At 35.9% G+C, this 22,605-nt stretch overlaps 1 protein-coding gene across 1 annotated transcript in view; it reads right to left on the minus strand.

The window, feature by feature from the left end:
* Positions 1–22,605, minus strand: part of LOC106638463 (putative G protein-coupled receptor No18) — a 38,893-nt gene that overhangs the window by 11,071 nt on the left and 5,217 nt on the right. The window contains exons 2-4 of the mRNA XM_014351618.2: positions 9,342–9,442; positions 7,976–8,187; positions 4,917–5,054 (exon numbers count right to left, since the gene is read on the minus strand). Coding sequence (XP_014207104.2) covers positions 4,917–5,054; positions 7,976–8,131 — 294 coding nt within the window. The 5' untranslated portion in view covers positions 8,132–8,187; positions 9,342–9,442. The remainder of the gene's footprint in view (positions 1–4,916; positions 5,055–7,975; positions 8,188–9,341; positions 9,443–22,605) is intronic.

Below are 22,605 nucleotides of genomic sequence, written 5' to 3' on the forward strand. Positions count from 1 at the left end.
TGATATTATAATTATTATTATAATTATTATTATTATTATTATTATTATTATTATTATAAAAAGTCAGTACACTTAAAATATAAAATTCTCAGGTCGCATTATTTAAAACTCAATTTAAAAATTGATAAGCTGGTTTCTACCATCCGCGTATAAACATTCTCTAAGGTTTGTGTGGCCTCATTCAAAATTTATATGACCTGCATTCGACGAATAAGATGGAATTAATGCACCTCATTCGTTACAAGCCCAGCCACTAAATCTCGAGCTTTTAAATATGTACACCTGGCCTGATACAAATCATTTTACTTGCCACGTAAGTAGGCTCTTGTTAATGTAGTGCCCAATCCTGATGAAATCCTTGAAAACTTTTCGTCGAGACTGTTGGGCTTGTTTCAAGCAGAAAATATTTAACAACGAGAAATTATTCAAGGTACAAATATTTAAAGGAAACGCTACGAGGGCTTTCTACTGAAAATTGGATAAAAATAATTTTTTTCGCGTGAAACCGCATTAAGTAAGTCCTTACTAGCAGAAAAACGTATTTCCACAGTTGGGAGATTCAGGTGTCAAAAAAATAAACTCCAGTGGAATCGTCTGCCACGAGCTTCTTACGCGCAAAACTTTTGAATCGTCTCTTCGATTCACCCAAGAAGAAATGCTCAAAAAGCAAGTAGTACGAATCGATATCCGTCAGCCCAGGCAGATTAACGAGGAGAACTGCGTCGATTTAAAAGAACATCAAACTTCCCAAGGATTCGCCAGCGAGGCATTTGACGCACCGGTGAAAGAAAAGTCCCTCCCATAAAGCAAGTACGAAAAGTTAAATCTTCCGTGCATGAGGATTGCCACGAGCCGGTGGGTAACTCGAGTGCGTACATTCACGGCACTCGTAGCATCAAATCATCGGCCCTCGCGCTAAAAACTTTTCCTTGGAACCCTGAGAGGGCAACGGAGGATTTTTCGACGTTCAAAAGTTTGGACTGGCTCTTCTCGTTTATTTTCTTTGGGATGCAAGTATATGACGATCCGTGGCTTTGGACTAAAAGTGTGCCCGAGCAAAGTGGCTTTCTCCTATGATTAGAGTCCATAAGTGCAAATCGAATGCATTTTTTTGGACAGAACAAGAATTTAGGGCTAACGAATAAACGTGTGTATGTGGTACGAACGTGAAGTAGGTTATTGGAGTGCTCCAAATTATTACCAGAGCAAAAGGTGTAACCTGCACTTCTTATGAAGACATGTAAATCGACTATCTTCAAAACTTTACATCTGATTCGACTGTTTTGTAACTTTTTACAAATCCATAAAATTTCTTCGAAGGAAAAAAGTTTACCTGACCCAGATTGCACAAGCTCTGAAAAATTAAAATCAGTTTTTTGCATGTAACTTTTAAAGTGGATATTCTAGGTCCATGCCCAATCGAGAAAAAAATGTAGGTCTTGAAAAAATAAAACTTTAAAACCAAACAACCAAAAAAAAAGTCACATTTCACAGGCTCAAAACATTTATTTTTTTGGGTACATCTTAAAAATTCACAGACTGCGACATTCGATAATATCAAAGAGAATGTTGTACAACAATATAAATTCTGCATTAATTGACATGACTATAATTAATGAAGCAGTACATTCACCATGAATTCGTTGTATTAATATTTCAGTTATCAAAAACTTTTATGTTTATGGTAAACCAAATAGGAATAAATTTTGTTTGTTTGATGAGCTCATAGACTCACTGCTTTATTTTGTCGAAACAAGCTACGATGTTTTTAATCAAGACTATGAAACAAATAACTAATATCAATTTACAAGTATTATTGTTATTTTTCAAAGCTGTCTGAAGCCTATTAGTACACAAAAAGTAATATATTTATGAACACGTGATCCCCGAGTATGAAAAAACGCAAATTGGAAAATTAACGCTCGTCTCGTAACTTAGCGAGTCAGACGAGCTTTGAGTGCTTTTTCTCCCATTACACTCACGATGTACTGCAATACGGAGGTCTTTTAATTAAAAGCCTGGCAATACGATCCAATGGCTCTCTTTGCGTTGATTCGCTGCCATTAGTGTTTGTTTCATTGCCCTTTCATAGCTATTTGTGCCTCGTTAAACGCCACTATACACTGATGAGTTGTTTCTCTCGTGGCATCTCGTGCTTTTTTCAATAGTTCGTTTTGTAATATGTAAAGAATCGTCATAGTAATCAAGCCTAATTGACATTTTTTTCCAGGCAAGCAATCAAACTATTAGTGGAAGTTTAAATTTACATCGAATAAATATACCTTTTCTACCTTGAAGCATTTACTATATAAAATTGGGCGTTTAGTACCATGTAAGCGTCGTACAGCTGGAGCTACTCTGCTGTCCCTCGAACCGATAAATAGCCTCAGTAACAATGGCGCTTATTATGGCGACAACTACTATTTTCGAACGCAATTTTAATATTAGTATGCATATTCCTGATTAACTTTTCCACGGAGATCATGAGATTAAAAATAACTCGTGCAGCTATACGAAGTGTAAAATTTAGTAATTAATTGGAATTCAATATCAATTACTGATGAAATTTCCTTCCAGTCATATGAAACACAAGAATTTCATAAAAATCTCATCACTACATAGTACTGCCGCTTCACGTTGAAAAAAAGTATAAGTGACATATTTGTCAAAATTCAGTTTCTTATGTTACTGTATTTAAAAATTTCTTCATTTGTACTGGCAAAAACTTTAGATAAAAATAAAATGAGTAATCCACGGATCTAGAATAATATTACAACGAGCGCCATTATACATTCCGAGCCCACTGGCCATTTCATTTTTTCTTTGAAAACAAAGAAAGAAGATGATAAAGCTCAAAAAAAAAGAAGACGGTGTACGCCTTGAATACACAAAAAGAAACACATTCGCATTTTCACGAGATTAAAAAGTCAAGGTAAGCATATTTTACGTGGATCAAAGCAACGGTAGCCTTGCAGCGCAGAATAGAAAGATGCTGTGCGAAACATCAGATATTGAGAGAGTGGAATAATTTCGAGATGCATTTTTTTCATCCTTGCAATGCCATGAATTGATACATATGTCTCAGCAAGAACATACGGAGAGCTGAAAATCAGTAGTGCGAATCAATATTGGTTAGACAGAGATAAGTTGCGTCGATTATCGTTTTAATAGATGGATCATTTTTTTTCTTTCAATCCTAGAATTTAGTCATGATATTTATAAAATTATTGTAGATAGTGCAGTCTTCCAAACAAAGCCTCACAATCATGAATTTTATGGATTTCTTTTGTCCCTTCATTACCATGGAGTTGCCAATACAAGTACTAAAGAAACGGACATCAAATAATAGTTGTACAAAACAATACTGGTCTAGCAGTCGTGAATTTTGTCACGCATTTTGCTTTAAAAAATTGTTTTTTAGTTATTAATGTAATCACATAATTATTTCATTTTTGGGTTGTACTGTATGTTAGACAATTCATATTAGTAAAATGATTATAAAAAGAGTAATTTCTTTTGAAAAAAACTCTACATACGACAAGTTTTGTTCATTTCTATCATCCCTGCATTCTTATGGATTTTTTAATACCAATGTAATGTATGGGAAAGAATACGCAGAGAGAGCCTAGACTCAGTAGTATGAATCGATATTAGTCAGACAATTACAGACAAATGGGCTTACTTACCACTTCAGGCGATTAATGTTTTTTTTTAATCAATTAAATAACTATACCATCAGTTAATGATATTTCATTTGAATGATTTTAATTTTCAAGTTATGAAAATTGCAGTTTTTGAAACGAAATTTCACAATCGAGTTTTGTTGTACTCTTGCAATCTCTTATAAATTCTTTAATAGGTATCGACGTCTGAAAAAGAGTGCAAGGAGAGTTGAGATTCAGTTATATGACTCGATATTTGTCAGACAAGTATCAATTGGGTCAGCTATCACTTCCAGTGAGCAACTATTTTTAAACCAAGTTAGTTATTCCAACCATGTTTTGTTTAAATAATTTTCCTGTCCAAAGATTCATAAAAATAGCAGTTACTAAAACAAAGACTCGCAAACATGAATTTCATATTTTTATTTTATTTCTGCATTGCCATGAATTGGTCAATATTTCTATTTGAGTGGTGCTTAAAGAATCAGTAGTCAAAATCGATACAGGTCAGACAATAAAAAATTGAGTGAATTATCTTTAAAAGATCGATAGCACTTTTTTTTAATTAATGTAAATACTATCTTAGGATTCAACCATCATATTTTAGTAGTGATTTTTATTTATGAAACGACCATGATTTGGAAAGTACAATCTTCGGAACAATAGTCTCGCTAACACGAGTCACATGCAATTTTAAATTTTCATCCCCCCCATCCCCCCAAAGGATTGAATTCTCGCAAAGTAACAAAAACAGTGCAACTACGTTAAACGAACGATACTCCCGGGAATGGAGACAGTTTGCCGGGCCATAAATAATGAGTTTCCATATTCGACATTGAACACGAATAGAGTAGAAAAGAAAAAGAAAAAAAAATGTCCTCCAAACCATGCAAAAGGCTGGAAGTAGCATGTACTACCGCGTGGAAACACTGGTGATAACACACATATTCCGGCGTGAAAACCCAAACCACAAAGCACCAACCGAAATCTCAAACTAGCCTTTGTCCCTCGAATGTCCTTGATTCGAAGCTAAATTCCAGGCCAGCGTACTTGCCCTTCCGCAGAGCTACGCGGGTAAATTGTCGATGGAACATCCAACCGCGCCCATGGCGGTAGCGCTCGACTGGCTAATTATCGGCTAGAAACTACGAGGGCTGGATCGAACGATGTCGAGGGTGATGAGTGACGGTAGGGGGGGCGGGATCGTGTAACTCTACAAGACACGGGGGCGTGTAAAGGGAGAAGAACACGTACCTGTACCATGACCGCCGGTGGCATGACTGCGAGGCCGACGAGCAGATCGGCGGCCGCCAAACTGGACACGAAACAATTAGTGACGGACCGCAGTCGCCTCGTTGTTATTACCGCGGCGATCACCAGCGTGTTGCCCACCTGCAATCGAGAGACCAAAGATGATCATGTGTTCACACGCGTGTGCACGTATGTACGTATGTATGTGTATGTGTGGATTGATCAAGGGAAGGGGGGCAGGGATTCAATGGCGCGGTTTGGTTTTGCGGTTGATCGAATATCAGTGTGCTACCGAGGCTGGTCTTTATTGGCCCGTACTGGGGAGGATTGGCCAATCCGTAGTCGTTGAGTGCGAACGAAAGGGTCTTGATCCGGACGAAGAGAAACTCTCTGGTGTTGCAGGGTGCGTGTAGTATTATAGCTCATCCCGAGCTTTTGATCCCTTTGCCGTTTGTGCTGCAGTTGCAGGAATACTTGTGATGCATGAGGTTTCTCGAAGTGTTTTTCATTTTGTTTGTTTGGCAAAAGATAATTGTTTTGCGCTTGGATATTCGTACAAATATGTACTCAAAGCTTATGTCATTAATCTCTCTGGGACTGTGATACTAAAAAAATCTCCGTGGAACAAAAAAATGAAAATTAGAGCCAAAAGTACTGGAGAAGAAAATTGACAAAAAACGTGGGAAGCAATGATGCGTCAGCCATTTTAATTTTTCCAGTAAATACCAATACCGGATTCATACCTGTAATACCTTCATTTCCAAAGGAAGGCAAAAAAAACATAAGAGCCCGAGGTGAGCTTGCATAAACAAGAAGAAAGAAAAAAAATGAAAAAAAAAAAAAAAAATACAAAGTTAGAGGGTTAAGAAAGAGGGTAGTGAAAAGATGAGATCGGGTGGCAAAGGGGAACAGTCGAAAAAATAAGGTGCACGAGACAATGGAGGAGAGCAGTAGTAAGGTCGGGTGGACCAGTGATCCCTTTCTCGATTCGCCGGCCAAGCCATTGGGCACCGAGTAATAATACGTAAAAGCAATCCGCGGAAATGCAACGGGTGCGGACTCGCCGTCCAAGGGGAATGGGGTAGGCAAAGTCGGTAGGAGGTGTATTAAAGGGCGAAAGGAAGAAAAATAGCGAATGGCTTTTGGGAGATGGAGAGAGTAGGTATTGTTGGTGTGCGTTGTTGTGTGTGGGGATAAGAAAATGTATACAAATTTTTTTTCGTTATCGTCGCTTCGCTAGGCAAATGGGAATGCCGAGTGCTCGCCCAAGTTGAAGATTTATATTGCTCGTTATAAATATTCACAAGCCTTTAGAATTGCGATATCGCTTTTTCTTGCGCGCAATTGAAGGTGTTTTTTTCCTTCAAGGATTTATGTTACTTACAGTGAAATGGTTTTGTGAAAAAAATTTAGGCAAGTGCAATTAGAGTTTGAGGCATCAATGTAGGATTTTTTTGTTAATGAAACGGATTTCAGGAAAATTTTTAACGTCCTTTCAATTTCATTCCAAGAGCTTCAAAAAGCCAATAGTTACCTCAATACCTAAAACTTTCAAGGTTTTAAAATTTTAATAAGTCTATCATTCGTCAATGAAAACATTACATGATTTAGAATTTTTTAACCATGAGATTATTTGTCATTTGCAATTCATAAAAGTTGCTATTGGTTTTTTACTTGTGTAAAAATTTATTTAATAATTAGTTCAACTTTAATTTATTATTTTCTACGGTTAAAGATTTTTTACTTCAACTATTTTTAAATATTCAAAATTGTTCAATTTACAAGTTATATTCATTGCGCTTCATTTACATCAACATTCTCTCTCTTACAATAGTAACGCTTTTCTTATGTCTACTATCTCTTTACGTGCAAAATTAAAACAAAGACTTTTGCCTCTATTAAGCTTATATTTATCTTTTCTTAACCTTAGCTATTTTCACTGTATTGTTTCAATGTACAGACCCAAAATGCTTGAGACATTTAAATTCAACTGTTCTGCGCAACAGTCACTCAGCTCACGGTCGCTGTTGAGAACGCTTCTCTCACAGCGATAACATTTTCTGTTAATAAGTTTGTATATAGTTTTAAGCAACGTGATGATTTATTAACTCGCTAATCCCGATTCCTAATTCCTACTTGCGACAAATGCCATCCCAGCATTACTTCCCGGCACAAACAAAAATTATAGGGATTTTTTTTTTTTAATGCAAGTTACAGTGAGTAATATCGTTAATTTTTTTCTAAGTACATTTTAAAGTAATGTATTCATCATAAATCAAAAATATAATGTAAAAGTTAATGAAAAAAAAAAAAATAATAAAAAAATGGTCTAATATTCCTAGTCGTTAATATATTCAAGCAATTACAATTATTTTAGCGTATAATGAGAAAAAATTCAATAAAAATAAACTGCCGTAGTATTTATTTGATTTGAACATATGATCCCTCTCTCTCTCTCTTTCTTCATATTTTTCTCAGTCACATTTTTTTCACTCTAGATTTCATCAAAATTCGATAGTATTTGTTATTGTTTTAATTTTATCATCAAAGTATGACCTATGCTTTGTTCAAGTACCGTTTACAGCTATTGTTCCCTACATTGGTCCAATGACTACTGTTATTTTAAAGCGTTAAAATCAATAAAATTTTCATAACCGAGTTGAACTCACAAACATTTAGTCCCATGTATAACAAATTTTTGCTAATATTGTTTCAGTACATTTGACAAAGTACAAGTACAAGTACAAAGACACTATGCTGGACTAAGATTTAATCCACCATCCGATGAAGTTTGGAGCAAATATTTCCCGACTAACTTCTTGCTCCAAAAGTCAACCAAAAACTTCAAAATTCGTCCTCAAAATATTAGTTCCCAGCCATTTCATGAAATTTACTCTCATAATAATAACGCATGGAAAAAAAAAAAAAAAATGTTTTATCGGTGAGATAAATTCCACTTTACGAATAGATTATCACATCAGATTAACCAAAAATTCACCATGTGATTGTACGATGGGAGTATTAAATGAATGAAAGAAGAAGAGAACAAACGCGGCTCTCACAATGGTGATGATGATGAGCACGCTGAAGCAGACCGCGAGTAAGAGGTCCTCCCAGTTGGGCAGATGCTCGTCGGCGAACTCGAGCTCAGTGCGATTGGCGAGCCAGTTGTTGCTGTGTGGGGCTCTGTCTTCGCTAAGCTGCGTCTCGTTCTCCATCACGGGCCCGTTCCATCCGTGCGCCGAGCCACGACGACGACCATGGAGCCGCCCGGCTGATGGTATTGTGCGGATCCAGAGAAAAAAAAAATTGCAACCTTTTATTTTGGCTTTTTTTTGTCTGCAGCGTTGGTTAAAAAATAAAAAATAAAATTTACAGTAAAAATGAAAGATTTTTGCGTATACAATGCTAATAGATTTTGAAAAATTTTACGCGGTTTATTGGCTTTAGTTTGACGCTGCAAATGCGATACGTCTCGTTTGAATTTTGGAAACAGATGAGCTGAGGAATTTAATTGCTTGAAAAAATGATAGTTTTCGATGGAAATTCTACAATTTTTATCGCTACAGAATAATTTAATTTCAGAAATTTAACGTCACTTAAAAGGAGTTTCAATTTAAACTTTAGTGCAATCAAAAATGTTGATCGAATCGAGAGTTTTTTAAATTTATTTGAGTTCAAAAGTAATATTAAAACTTATTGCGTTCAATAATTTAGAAAATTACGGTGTGCGGATAAGCTGAAATTCAAAGCGACCATAACTTTCGAACCGGTTCGAATTTTTACTCCGCTACAACTTAAATAAGCTTTTGACTATCTTCAAAGTGAATAATATCGTAACTTTTGTCTAAGCTGATTGTTAATTAAAATTACTAGAACCAATAATTTTATAAATTCAGTGTGCAGAATTCTAAATGATTTGATTTAATCTCAACTCAATTAGTGTTGAACTAAAAATTAACAGTAATTTTTTAGCTCATTCCTACTTCAATGAACAAGTAATTTTATAAATTTTCAGCCATTAAATAAATTTAATTGTAGATTAAAATACTTTTCAACTAAAAATTGAACAGATTTATTAACTTATTATTATTTTAATTAATAATTGAATTGTTAGTTATAATGTATTGAAATTAACGATTAATTGAAACACAACTATATTTGATTTTCAATTGCAATACGAATAATTAAAAAAATAAACTTTAATGACAGTGGTTTGATTGCAAAATAATTTATTGTCCTGGCTGCGAGGCAAAAATGCATTAACCCTGTACAAAAGTGAAGATAATGACTTGCATTGTGGGTGATAAGTACGTCCCGTCAAAATTTTTTGTCATCAATTTTGCTTGCCTGCATCTTATCATTTTACATTTTATTGATTGGACAAAGCAAAATGCGATAACATGCGTTTGATGTCAATTTTCTCACCTCACCGGGAGCTCGCGGTGCGCCGTAAATTTCCAAGGGGATGATTGTCTCCTTTTCCTTCTTTTCTCCCGTACTTCCAGACAAACCTCTAGAGTATTCGCCTGAAATTTATCCGAAAAACATAATAATAAAATACATTGTTATTACGCTTAGCTCGAATCTTCAAAATTGCGTTTTTGAAATAATTGTCAAAGGGAGAATTTCTTTGAAAACATACATTTCGCATGAAATAAGTAATTTTCTAGTCTTATAACAAATAAACACGCATTATTGTTCATACCCTGAAAAAATTGAATTACTTGTGGAGTTTTTTTTTTTTTTTTCTTATTAAATGACCGAAAATTAATTTAGCGATTCCATATTTCGGAATATGTAGTCAATTTTCATCGAAAATATATTCACAGCGATTGAAGCAAACACGAGAACTCAGACCAAAACGAAAGGCCTGCATACGTTTAAAATTAACGATCGAAGAAATTTTGAGGGCATGACTGTACCACCTTCGTCTAATCTCGTCCACCTAAATAACAAAACTATCTTTGTATTAAAAAAATCAGATCCGTATGGATGAAAAGAAAAAAAAAAAAAAAAAAGTAACACCTCTCATCGATTCCGTCATTCATCCCCCTTTCCCGTCTTGTATTTCATTTTGCCGACGCGCGCCGGCTCCGATGCACGCAGGTATAGGATTCTCTCGAACACGCTCCTTGATTCAAGGCAAGGGCGGCGGCGGGGCAAGGCGAGGAAGGAATCAGATTGTTATCGGGAAGGCAGCTGAGGTAAATAAGGTCTCGAGCTTGGGATTTTTCTCGTGATTTTTCCACAAGAGCTTGTTTGCCAGTAATTTTTTTTTTTTTTTTTTTTTTTCTACCTGTATACGTCATACTCCCCTCCCGGGGCTAAGATACCATTATGATGAAAGTTTCTGCATAATACTGTATTATACGAGCTTTTCTATCAATTTTCGGTCGAATGAGTCACGAGAGCTGGCACGTGAATATTAATCAGAAGTTGGTCCAAGAGCTCATTCCCCCGCTCGACGTAACGTGCGAGGGCGCCCTCGCAAAACACACACACACACACACATAGATTCGAGAACTCGAGGGCTGATGTATGTAAATAAAATCGGGAATCCCTCGGACAGTTTGGATATATCTTGGGTGTGCCGGTTGAAGTGGAGAAGCGCAAATATTGTAATTACCTTCCTCGCCGAGTCAAGAGCTTGCGGTGCTTGCGGAGATTTGTATGTACATACGTGTATACCTATTTCGCGGAAGTTGGTCGTGTCCTTCGATTAATCGAGTTTGCCGTGATTGGAAGTTCACTCGATTTGGCTATCATGCACGGTTTGATGGGTTTTGGAGCTCTCGACGATTCGTGTGGACGCGAGTGAGGAATTTTATTCCGTTTCATCGGTTTGAGCTACTGTTCTTTGAAAAACCATGGCGATTTCTGATGTATGTTGGTAAAACGCCAGGATAATTCGAAAGGTCCCACTAGTTTTGAATTGGAAATATCATTAGAAGAAATTATGGAGAAAACAATTTAAGGGTGCTCCCAAGTACAGTACAATGAAATAATAATAACGTCAAGGAAATACAGATAAAATACGTCTTACTAATTTTTTTTTTTTTTTTTTTTTTTTCTTACTGTTAGTCAACTAGGGCCATTTTGAAAGTAACTTGTAATCCAGTATTATAATTGGAACATCTCTTTTGTTCAATTAGTAACTTATTGAAAGTCACTTTAGAGGTAATGCATGGGATTTACAAAATGTTGTTGCTCTTTCGCACTGATTGTACACTATCGTATTGTACATCTAACATCATACTAATCATACACACGTCGAATATTTTTTCTCAATGTTGTGGCCATTTTTATGTCACGTTATAAAACACAATATAGTTTTTGGCTTTCAATGGTTATTGGTAAGGATTTCATAATATGATGAACCACATTTTGCGAAATTTTTTTTCAAAAGATTAACTCTTGTGACGTTTAGTTTTTTTTGTTGGCATATATTAAAACGTAAGCTATTGCAAATTTATAAATGATAATTGATCTTAGCTTACATAACACATTTAGTATTCATTATAGTGAAAATTTTTTGCGTTTTAGACGTAAAATTTTTTTTTGTAAATTCATCCAACATAAAAAAAACAACGTTTGCATGGAATCATCGTACTGAGCAAATCCCTCCAATCATATTATATTGAACAAGCAGCTTGTTTAAAAATAGTCTGAATCAAGTTGTTTTGAACTCATCGGCTGTTACATCATTTACGCTGAGATAATTAATTCGAGTGGCGAGGAGAACTTTTGAAAAGCCGCTTACGGTGATGTTCGAAGTACAACATACATAAATGACATATAAATGACCGTGTGTACATTTGTGACTGTCACAGTAGTATGTTTTTGAAAAAACAAAAATGAAAAACGATCAGATCCAAACAATACGTCGGTTACTAATAAAAAATTGATTTTTTTCTTCAAATAATCATGACTACGAATTTTATACTATTGTATATTCTTAGATTTCTTTATCCCAAAGACAAACATTCGCCCATCGCCGTAACGATGAAAGTTCAAAGTTATCCAAAGAAAACTTCACCTTCAAGACACACATCCTCCTTTTGCAACGATGGAAAATATTTCCATAAAAAAAAAAGAGTTCAACCCCTTTATCTTCTCTTTCCGGCTTTTCCTTTTTCTCACTTACACAGTAAACACGCGTACAGCTCTCCGACCAAGGAGTAAAAGAAAGTGCTTGGTATATCCCGGGGCGAAGAGTAGCGCACACCACCACCATCACCCTGTCTGGGGCTGTTGCATTTTTATTTACAGCGTGAAATAGGTGGCGCCTTACCTTTTTCCCCCATCAGTATAGCGCCGCCAATATCGGAAAAACATTAACGTGGGAAGCTACTGCAGCTAGGGATTACCCCTTTTTTTTCCTCACGTCCATTTTAATCCTATGCTTCTTATGCCCCACTTTTTATCCACAATTATAATAAAATTATATAAGTTAGGTATCACGATTCATCGAATTCAATCTGCGGTGACTGCAATACTTTACCTCGCACTGCGAGTCTACGGTTTTTTTCAAATACGTACCTTTAATGTTCCGTTTTAAACGATTACCCAGGATATGTTAAATATTTATGATAAAGTTGAAAAATGTCTATCAAAGGGATCGCGAATACCTATTACTCTGATTACGAATCAATTACTCTTGTGGGCAATGAAGTGGAAGTAAGTAGAATAACAGAGACAGAATTTGAGTGTATAGATGAAGCTGAGTATAATAATATTGCAAATGGTAAATGCGAAAACAACGATCAGGAGGTAAAATGCAAAATTACATCCGCCTAACCAAACGTTGTTGGAATCATAGCGCATTTTCTTACATGGGCACACTATACCGCCGCCTGATGGCGGAATAACCGTCATTGATGCAAAATTTTAAACTCGAACGAAAGTACTTGGTACATGAATTTTTAAAAAGCACAATTTACGGAAACTGCGGTTTTTAAAATCACGATGCATTCAAAGAGTGATTCTTTCATACACGTAGCAATTAACATTTACTGTGGTGCGTTGAAAAATTACTTACAGTGACGTGTGAGAATTAATGCCGCATTATTTATCAAAACTATTGAAAAGAGGGGGGAAAAAAAGAAAAACTTACGAGCCCCTAATTAATTCCAATCCATCGACCGTAAATCATCCCGAAAAATCCAACAACGTCATCGATAACAACTCGCGCACTGGCCGCGTCGGACAGGCGCGACATCGAGCGAATTGTTCCCCCCTGCATTACAGCCGATTTTCCATCCGTACTTTCCCATTGTGCTACACGTGCCCCAATCCTCCGCTTTCGCGCAATCACCTGACAAAAGCGTCGAGGATTTTTCGAAACGAAGCTTGACTTTTCACGTCGATAAATTAATTGTAATGCGCTTCAATGGCGCGAAGTCGGGACGCGTGTGCACGGCAAATTGAATGGAAGAGCTTGCAGGGACTAAGGGGATTGCGGTGCGGCGCGTGTGCGTGATCATGCTCGTTCTGCATTTAATTTTAATTAAAATAAAAAAAAATGTCGGTTGCACTCGAGTTACTGCAATTGTTACAATGATCGAATAAACTCTCATGGTCTCGCTATTGTAGTGCACACGGGTTATACAATTTATAATTACCACGGATGTTTCTAGTCTTTTGAGTTAACTCGTCATTATTGAAAAATTTTGCTTTGTTTTTAAATAATTTCAAATTAATGTAAATCAAGGATATCTACATATCCATAAACATATCCATGTATCATAAACTGTTTTTTTTTTTTTTTTTTTTTTTTTTTTATGAACAAACTTTCAAGAACTTATGAGTAATATGCAAGGAGGACAGAGGTTGAAAGTGAGCTCATTGACTGATACCTTTTTCTTACTTTTTTTCTGTTTCCATGACATTAAAAATCTCATGCGTTAGAAAAGTAAAATAATCCATCGATTGAGCTAAAGACAAACGAGTCTCCCTCCGATCTCACCCCTTGTAGTCGTACAACGTAGAGACTAATCCCATTACCATAAATTATAAGTAGCCCCCCTTATTTCTCCACCTCACTACACCTGGTAGGTTTTTTTTTTCTTTAAAACTTCCATATAAATCATACTTTTACGGTCACACATATTCCTCCGCTCTTTTCCAGCCTATTAGAATTATCGGCTTTCGAATTATTCATTATCGCCAAAGTTCCTCTCTCTCTCTCTCTCTCTTCTACTTGACGCAAACTTTTCTTTTTACCGTTTCATGGAGATCTGGTCTCTTTCGCTCTTATCTTCCTTATGTGTTATTTTTCTTCCCTTTTTTCGCGAAGAATAGGAAGAACCTCGCCCCGCCAGTCGCGTATACATGTACAATTGAAAAGCTGCTCGCGTTAGACTGCGGTCGTGCGTCCTCATACGTAATCAAGTCGCCGTTGCAGTAGAATGCGAACAAAGACTCAAATGATGTCAACCAGAATCAAGAAGCATCTGTAGGTGGTGATCATTTACATCTCGGCTTTGGGGCCCGAAAAAATGTAAGGACAACAATTGAATTATTATTGTTTTATATAAAAACCACATGATCTACATTTCGAAACTTTTCACTCGTATATACTTGTACGTCAAATTTTATGATCAGCAATTGTATTTGTTCTCAAATTACCTTTCACATAGTCCTCCAGTTCAAGCCGCCAAAATGTCAATCACGTAACCTATGCAGCTTATCAACCACTCCGTACGCCAATATAATACGCCGGCATAGGTGGGTTATTGCTTACTGCATTCTCGTCTAATTGCATATGGGTTCTTGCATATATACGGACACACGTGGGTATTTTATACGTATAGAATGTCAATTCGTAATGATTTTTACATTGTGGTTAACATTTTACGTAGTCTCTTGTTTTACATTTAAATAAAATAATTGATTTTTTAATTTTAATTAATCGTTATATATTACACCCGTACTTATAACTACGTACCACAACTGTGTTGAAACTTAATTTAATGAATAAATATGAAATGTAAATAAATACTCAACAACCATCACAATTTCTATTATTCAACATAATACATAAATTGATTAAACAAACGCGCACATATGCAAATCATTTAAATAAAATTAATTCTCGTTTGCAACTCATTCAATGTCAACTTGAAATGGAATTCTTCTTTTTTTGAACTGTTATATTAGTATATCAAAAGACCAAAAAAAAAGTGAACGAAGCGTTTAGTGATACGAACCAAAAAAAAGGTCGTCGCGTGTACAGCGAATCAGAGACGCATAAAAGCTCAATGGGGCCATAAGCTCTATCCCCCGCTTGCAATTCTCGCCGGCTTTGGAGCTAAACCCCGTACTCGCGAGGTGCACCTGAATAATTACAATTAATCGCGTTGGTTGTAATCAGGACATGGAGGATACCACGCGAGGAGTATACCAACGAAGGACACACGCACGTGCACACGTATTTTGCGAAAGAGCTCAGCTGCTGTTTACGCAAACTACTCGCTTTATTCATCAGCAACGTCGTTTTGGAGAAACGGAGCCGAGGAGTTGTCGGGATCTATGTGAGTTTAACGAAGGATTTTATGCTGCTCGAGCTTCGGAGCTTGAGTGTTTCATCAGTAATTTGTAGGTAACAGAATCGAGTTTGATTTCATTTCATTTACTTTTTTTTTAAAAAGACAAAGTTTCATTATATTTTCGTGCCGTATGGGTTGAAAAAACATTAAATGATGAAAGTTAATGTCACAGGAAATATCCGAGAAAGTTATAATAACTATTGGTCATGAATTTGACAATGCACAATTATACTTGTGTGTAAACGAATAAAACGTAATATGTAAAATAAATCTTTCACAGTAGGCCGTACTGTGTCGCGTATTATTTTTTATCACAGTAAAAAAGGGTAAAATAATAATATTAAATCTTATTTGTATGAACCTGTAATAATAAAGATAGGCAACATAATGTATAAAATCATTAGTTAAATCCTTTACAATACGAATTCAATCAGTTGAATGAAATAAGAAAAAAAAAAAAAAAAAAAAATTTCAAATGTACCAATAAAGATAATCAATTGGCCCTACACTATGTGTACTGAACCACGACTTGCCGGCTTGTTTGTTTGCGAAATGGTTTGTTCGTATTGTAATATTAAACCAAAGGTGGTACGAATAAAATCTGCCAGAATACCGCTCCTGACAATACACTCCCCTCGATCCAATGGCCTGCAGCTTCGCACGGCGCCACCGACGTCAAAGTGTCACAACTATAGCTTGAAAAAGGTGAAATGTGTCCCCAACTGGAGCACAATCGAAATCAAGATTAAAAGCCCTCATCTGCAACCCCATATAGACAATGCATGTACAATACACGCTTAAAGCCCGCTGTCTCGCGCATGAGGATAAAAAGTGGAGGTGCGGGAGCGCCTGTCCGTAATGGACAGACGCGCGTGTTACGTCGTCAGTGAAAAACGGCGAGCAGTTGGTGTCGGAAAAATCAAAATTTACGACTCGTTTTTTTTATTATTATTATTCCCTCCCCCCCCCTTCCTTTTTTCCAATCCGATCGATTGTCGTCGTGTCTCGTCCAGCCAGAGATGGGCAGTGTTTGAGGAATGCAGAATACTCTTCAATATATTTTATTTCAATCTTTATTCTGCATTTCTTATTATACGTGAAACATCAAACAAATTACGTAAGAAATTTATCAAGTATTTATTTTAAATAATAAAAAATTGCTTCAACTGCATCGTTAAACATATTTGTATTGGAACAATAAATGCATCATAAATATAATTTATAATTTATTTCAATTACTGCTATTTCTATTGTAATTGCGATGTTTTAAGGATTTAAATATTTTGCTATAAATGTTGCATTTGCTATACAGTAATGTTTTTTCTTTTTTTTTTTTTTCAATTTTGCATAATACATAACTTTTTTTTCACGAATACAACGTACCTATTTAAAACATTATTATTAAAATGGTACCTCTTGCGTACCTCTTTATAATTTCAAAGTATTAGTAATGCACCTAGTTAATGGAATATTGTATTCGTCAAAACAACGATATTTTTCACAGTTTCCAATGACTATGAACATCATGGCCCATACCTCCGCGTGGGTTGAAAGTTCCCGATTTTACTGCCGAATTTCGTTTCAATGGTGTCGTAAAGACTACCCTTCAAGATTCATTCAACGATCCGCAGTACGGCTATTTTTTTTTTTTTTTTTTTTTTTTTTTTTCTTTATCGTACGAAGAGAGCGAAATTCATCAAATCCTTATCTTCAATTATCTCCTCTCGGGGCAATCAAGGATTACCAGCCGACTCCCGGGGGATCCTCGAAATCCTTGAAAACCGTCACACATGTCCCGGCGACATTGGCCGAGAAAGGGGAGAAACGAAAAGAAAGGCTTATACGTGCGTGTATTCGAAAACCAAGCGGTCACGTATCGCGACAGATAAATCGGTGGGCCGAAAGAAAAAAAAAAAAAAAAAAAAAAAAAAAAGTAGCGGGATGGAGTAAACATGTCGGAGCTATAGATCTCGCACGGGGAATGGTATAAGAACGATGAGAAGCAGGCACGTGCTGTATTAGCTTCCATCGGAGGGGGGTGTGGAGCTTTAAGCGATGGAGGGTTAGGGTACGTGCGGAGAGGTGAGTGATTTTTTTTTTCTTTTTTAACGAGTATGGCATTAATACGCGAACGTCGGTGGAATTGTAGAATTTGTCGAAATGTTCGAGCTGAAATTGTTTTGGGAAGAAACAAGCGAAATAAAGGGGGTTAAGGACAATTCAATGGTGTAGTCCTGTTAATCGTACTTGTAAAGAGGAAACTTGTTTGGATAAGTATTGAAATGTCGCGATAAACTTGCTGTGATGCTCCAAAAAATAACTTATTAATCTTTTAGCTACTGTACGTATAAACAAATCAACCATTCGTCACATGTTGATTTGTACGAAATTTCAATCATCATGGCTTGTTTTGAATATAGTGAAGAAATTTGTTAATTTTTTTGTTACAAAAAAAATTTTATTTCTTTGAAACCAATTAATTTAAATATTTTACTTTTCACATTTACTTATATCTATGATTATGTGTACACTGAGAAATACGATGTCTAGTTGATTAGTATCAGTTAAAATCTTACACAACGTAACATACTTATATTAAATTTTTCAACCAAATGTTGCAACTAAATTGGTATTTAATTTAAAATCGAGGCGGAAGATCATCCATCCATCCTCCTTACATCAGTCGTTACAAACTATGATTATGCATATTTACTTGTATTCATAGCCAAGTAATTATCTGAGTAAAAAAATCTTTTCTCATTATAATTTTTCCAAACACAAATTCTCGGTCCGGGAATTGATTGACCAACGGTTATGACATGCAACGTAAACCCGAATTTCCATCCCCAAACATTGACGAGTTATTTTTTTTTCTGACGCAATACCGCGCAAATCATAACACCGACAAGGGCGCACTGATGTATGAATCCCCGAGCATATGATCCAGCGCAATCAAAAGTTAACGGTTGCATTAGCGCGCGTGAAATTTCGCTAGCAAAGAAGATTACGCAAAATCGGACGGTCGCTCGCAAATGTAAACCAAGCGAGGTATCCACGAGGCGCACACACGGGCCCAAACAAAGCGCAATCCGGGTATTTCGAAATCAGGCGCATATTGTCGATACGCCGAATCGACGGAGCACAGCCATTATTGTGTGGGTTGTGTGTACTGCGATCCGTACACACTCGGATGAAAATTCGACTCTTCGCGACAACTGATTTGTACTAGTGAAACGAAAGTTGATTGGGCGCGGAATCGATGACGCGGGAATCCCAAAAATCTCATCAGTGAAATATTGACGAGAGCTTTTCCACCGCTATATTTGCCATAATTTTTTATTACCCTTGTTGTAAGGCCGAGTTACTCCCAAAGTTTCATCATGCGATAGGGAGGACGGCATAACGAGTACACCCAGGTTTGGCATTTTTACGGACGATCTTCTTAAACGAGGAAACACTTGGGTGTTTCAGCTACTTGAATTTGCAAGCAGCGCGTGCTGGGACGAGCGATGCAAAAGTTTTGCGCACATACATATATACGTATGTATATACATCATCTCGGTTTAGCGGTAAAAAGTTGGTGTCTCGACGAGTCAAAATTATGATTCTCATTAGGGTGGAAAAGTTTTTCAATTTCCAGTGCCATTCAAGAGGGGTGGGTTCGTTATCGACTAACAGTTCTTGCAGCTCAGAAAATTGACTTGTAATGAGTGTGTACTTACGTATTTACATGTACCAGGAAAAAATTTACGTGATTTTGTGATAAATTCTATTACGTAAATATTATGTATTAGTGTAGCGTTGCTCAATCACCAAAAGTATTTCTAAATCATCGCATTAGGTTAATTAACAATAGCTGTCAATTTTTAATTCAAATGGCTATTAGCAATTACAGTTTTACTATGGGGACGGTCTGGCGCGTAATACATTATTTAATTTGATGAGGTTGCAAAAGGATCAGAAGCATAAATTAAATCACTAGAATAAATCTCGTCGGTGGATGACGTTAACGTTAATCCAATTACATACTCTGATGCACGTCTCTTGTCGTGTTGATGGAAAATGAGGTATCGTTAGTGGTGAATAATTATTTCATCAGAGCAATGAAAAATACGAAAATTATCTACACTATTGGACAAACAATTCGCATTGGACTACCTGCGTTTCAACTGTTTGTAAATATATATTTCAGTACTTCTTTTGGATATTTTGAAAAAAATAACACTGAAATAACTTTTTTTTTAGAAACTCTTGTGATACAGTCATTATAAATTGTTTTACATGATCTCTATGTAGAAAATATTTCCAAAAGTCGAAAAAATAAAAACAAAGTGTACTAAAAAAAAAGCGATGATTTCTCACAAAAAATCAATTGAACTGAAGTCTCTAGTCCAATAAAATATTTTTAAAAAACTGCCGGCTGGGGAGCCACATTACTCATCCGATCTTTGTGGCCCTCGCGATCGTCATCTCTACGATCCGAAGCGAATTTTCCAGTCTCGTTCTTAATTTTTGAGCGCTCGATATTCCTTTGTGATGCCTTTCCACGCACGTGCACACATATATTTCGTTCAGAAAAAAAAAAAAAAAAAAAAAAAAAAAAAAAAAAAAAAAAAGAATGATACTACATAGCCAGCCACGAGCTGTTTTCGTGCATATTTCATTTTCAACGAGCGCGGGAACAGAATCGCCGGGAGATATTTTTCCCTAGCGAGTACCGCTCAGAAGACAAGTGTGTTATTTTCCTTATTTTCAGTTTTTATTCGCTGTTTGCGCGCGGAAAACGATGGATTACCGTGTGTTGAGCAATATCAGGTTGCAGTAAGGTCTTGGGTGTAACTTAATATTAGTTTTCTGGTAATTTCGCGCTCGAACGTCAACAACTTTCCGACAACTGCTGCAGCACGAAGATTCGTACAGCTTTGGAGAGATTTATCTTTCTTATGTGTATGCTGGAGTTGTACTAATTTTTTTTTTACTTTTTGACAAGTGGCAATTAAATGCAATTTTCGTTTGAATCCGAAATAAGATAAATGCAGGAATGTCTCTAAACTAAATATAAAGAAAAATAAAAATATTTCAAGAATTAATGAAAGACGTTTGAAATAGAGAGCATGGCTGTATTGACATATAAATTCCTGAATCGTATTAAGTTCTAAATTATTATTGCAAGAGAACAAAAAAAAGTAAGTTCTACAACTATGATTGAAAAAAAAATTTCTATTTTTCAAAAATCCTAATTAAATACATGCAAATTTGGTTAAACCCATTATTTTAAATACTTAGTTTGACAATTTTTTTTTTTTTTTTTTTTTTAGTATAATGCATTTTTTTGCATAATCCTTGTTTGTTATCACCACTAAGTACAAACATTTTATCTAAAAAAAATAATGCATTATGATAAAAAAAAATTTTTTTAAACTATTATTACCCACAACACGATACATGGACTTATTTTTTTTAGTAATGAATTCGATTTACCTTGTAAAAAATAAAAAGTAATATATATATATTCGTTAGTACCTAAAACACAAAAAAATGCATTGCCCTACTTATTTTTTGCTTGTGTTATAATGCAACGAAAAATAGAAAAATAACGAAAAAAAATCTTTTAGAAAGGACAATACGTTCCTTTTTAATAAAAAATTTAATTTACAAGCATGAATTTATATTTAAAAAAAGTATTTGAATAATACAATATAGTTATAAATCGCTAAACTTGTAGAACTAAGATGGCTCAAGATAAAACTTTCGGAGCAATGAAACTTGGAAAATTTCGGTGTCCTCCGTAAATTATGTAATGGCCAAATCCATACTCGAAAGTTCCAAGCTGCCATTTCTCTTAATTAAAATTTATGATCATCCGGAAATCTACTTCGGACGAATGTTACATTTCATCCCAATTTTTCTCAACTACCGTTCGTTAGCGAAATTCCAAAAGTTTTTTCATTGATCTCCAGTCACGGATTTAATACACTTTTCGTTCGACTTGAAATCTTGAATCTCCTTTAATGCCAACAGTAATTTCACGGCTAAAATGATTAAGCACAAAAGTTTCCCATACTCGCCCGAGCGTACAACTAGCAATGCATTAATTTGGTACTACGGCAGTCAGGAGAATTAAGCTTTCGTTGGAAAATAAAATTGTAATTCAATTTATTTTCTAGAGTTTTAAAACACTTTTTCCCTTAAAATGTCGTGGGTACTTTACAAGAAAAATCTACCTCACCCGTGATCGACACTCTCTCTCATCCCAGTCAATCTCTGTTTCATGGAAGTAAGCATTGCATCGGAACCAACGAACAAACGACTCTGACGCGGAAATGATACAAAATCCAGGGAGTGCGTGGCGTATAACAAAAACTTCTGTAATTTCACGACGGTAATCCCCGCAATTTCCCATCGGCCGGCGAAGTTTCGCTCACTCGTTTTCGGATGGGGGCCGCGACTTTGCCTCGTCGAATGTTCTCCGCAAATTGCCTTTTCGGATTAGCTTAACCGCGACGCGTTGCGCTTACGTGGCGGGTGTTATAATATATTATCTGCACACAGCCGGTATACACGAGAGAAAATACCGCGGGTTATGCATATACGTGTGTGTGTGTGTGTGCACAATGTGTTTGAGGGGATCGGGGAGACGGGCACCCGGAAATTGCAAATATCCGGTATTTTCGAAGGGGTGGAGGGTTGAGTGGGTATACAGCGGCGTTAACGTTACGTATGGAAAATTGATTTTAATCCGCAGCAGCTGGATGACTTTTGCACGCTGCTCCATTGGCTCTCATGTGCATATTTTACCGAATTTAGACGCCTCGGCCAAAAGAAGAGCAAACTCAAAATTACCTTAGAGAAAGTGTCAATACACGCTCGAGTTGAAAAAATTGCTAAGCCACAGCTATTTTTTTAATAGACTTTTTAGTGTCAGTACCGTCTGTTTTCAATTTTATGATGAAGAAAAAAAAAAATTGAAAAATCGTAGGAAGGATGAGCAGTTATTTAAGTATTGTATAATGATAAATTTAATGTGTAACGAATGTTTTGACCATTTTTTTCTGCAAACGGCTCGTACAGATGATAAAGTCTTTCATTCATCTTATGTATTAGCCTGTGTCTTTTTATTTATTTATTATTTTTTTTTTTTA

The sequence above is a fragment of the Copidosoma floridanum genome, unplaced genomic scaffold, assembly GCF_036245765.1.
Source record: "Copidosoma floridanum isolate Cflo_tuat_1 unplaced genomic scaffold, Cflo_Japanese_pri ptg000012l, whole genome shotgun sequence".
NCBI classification, from domain to species: Eukaryota; Metazoa; Arthropoda; class Insecta; order Hymenoptera; family Encyrtidae; genus Copidosoma; species Copidosoma floridanum.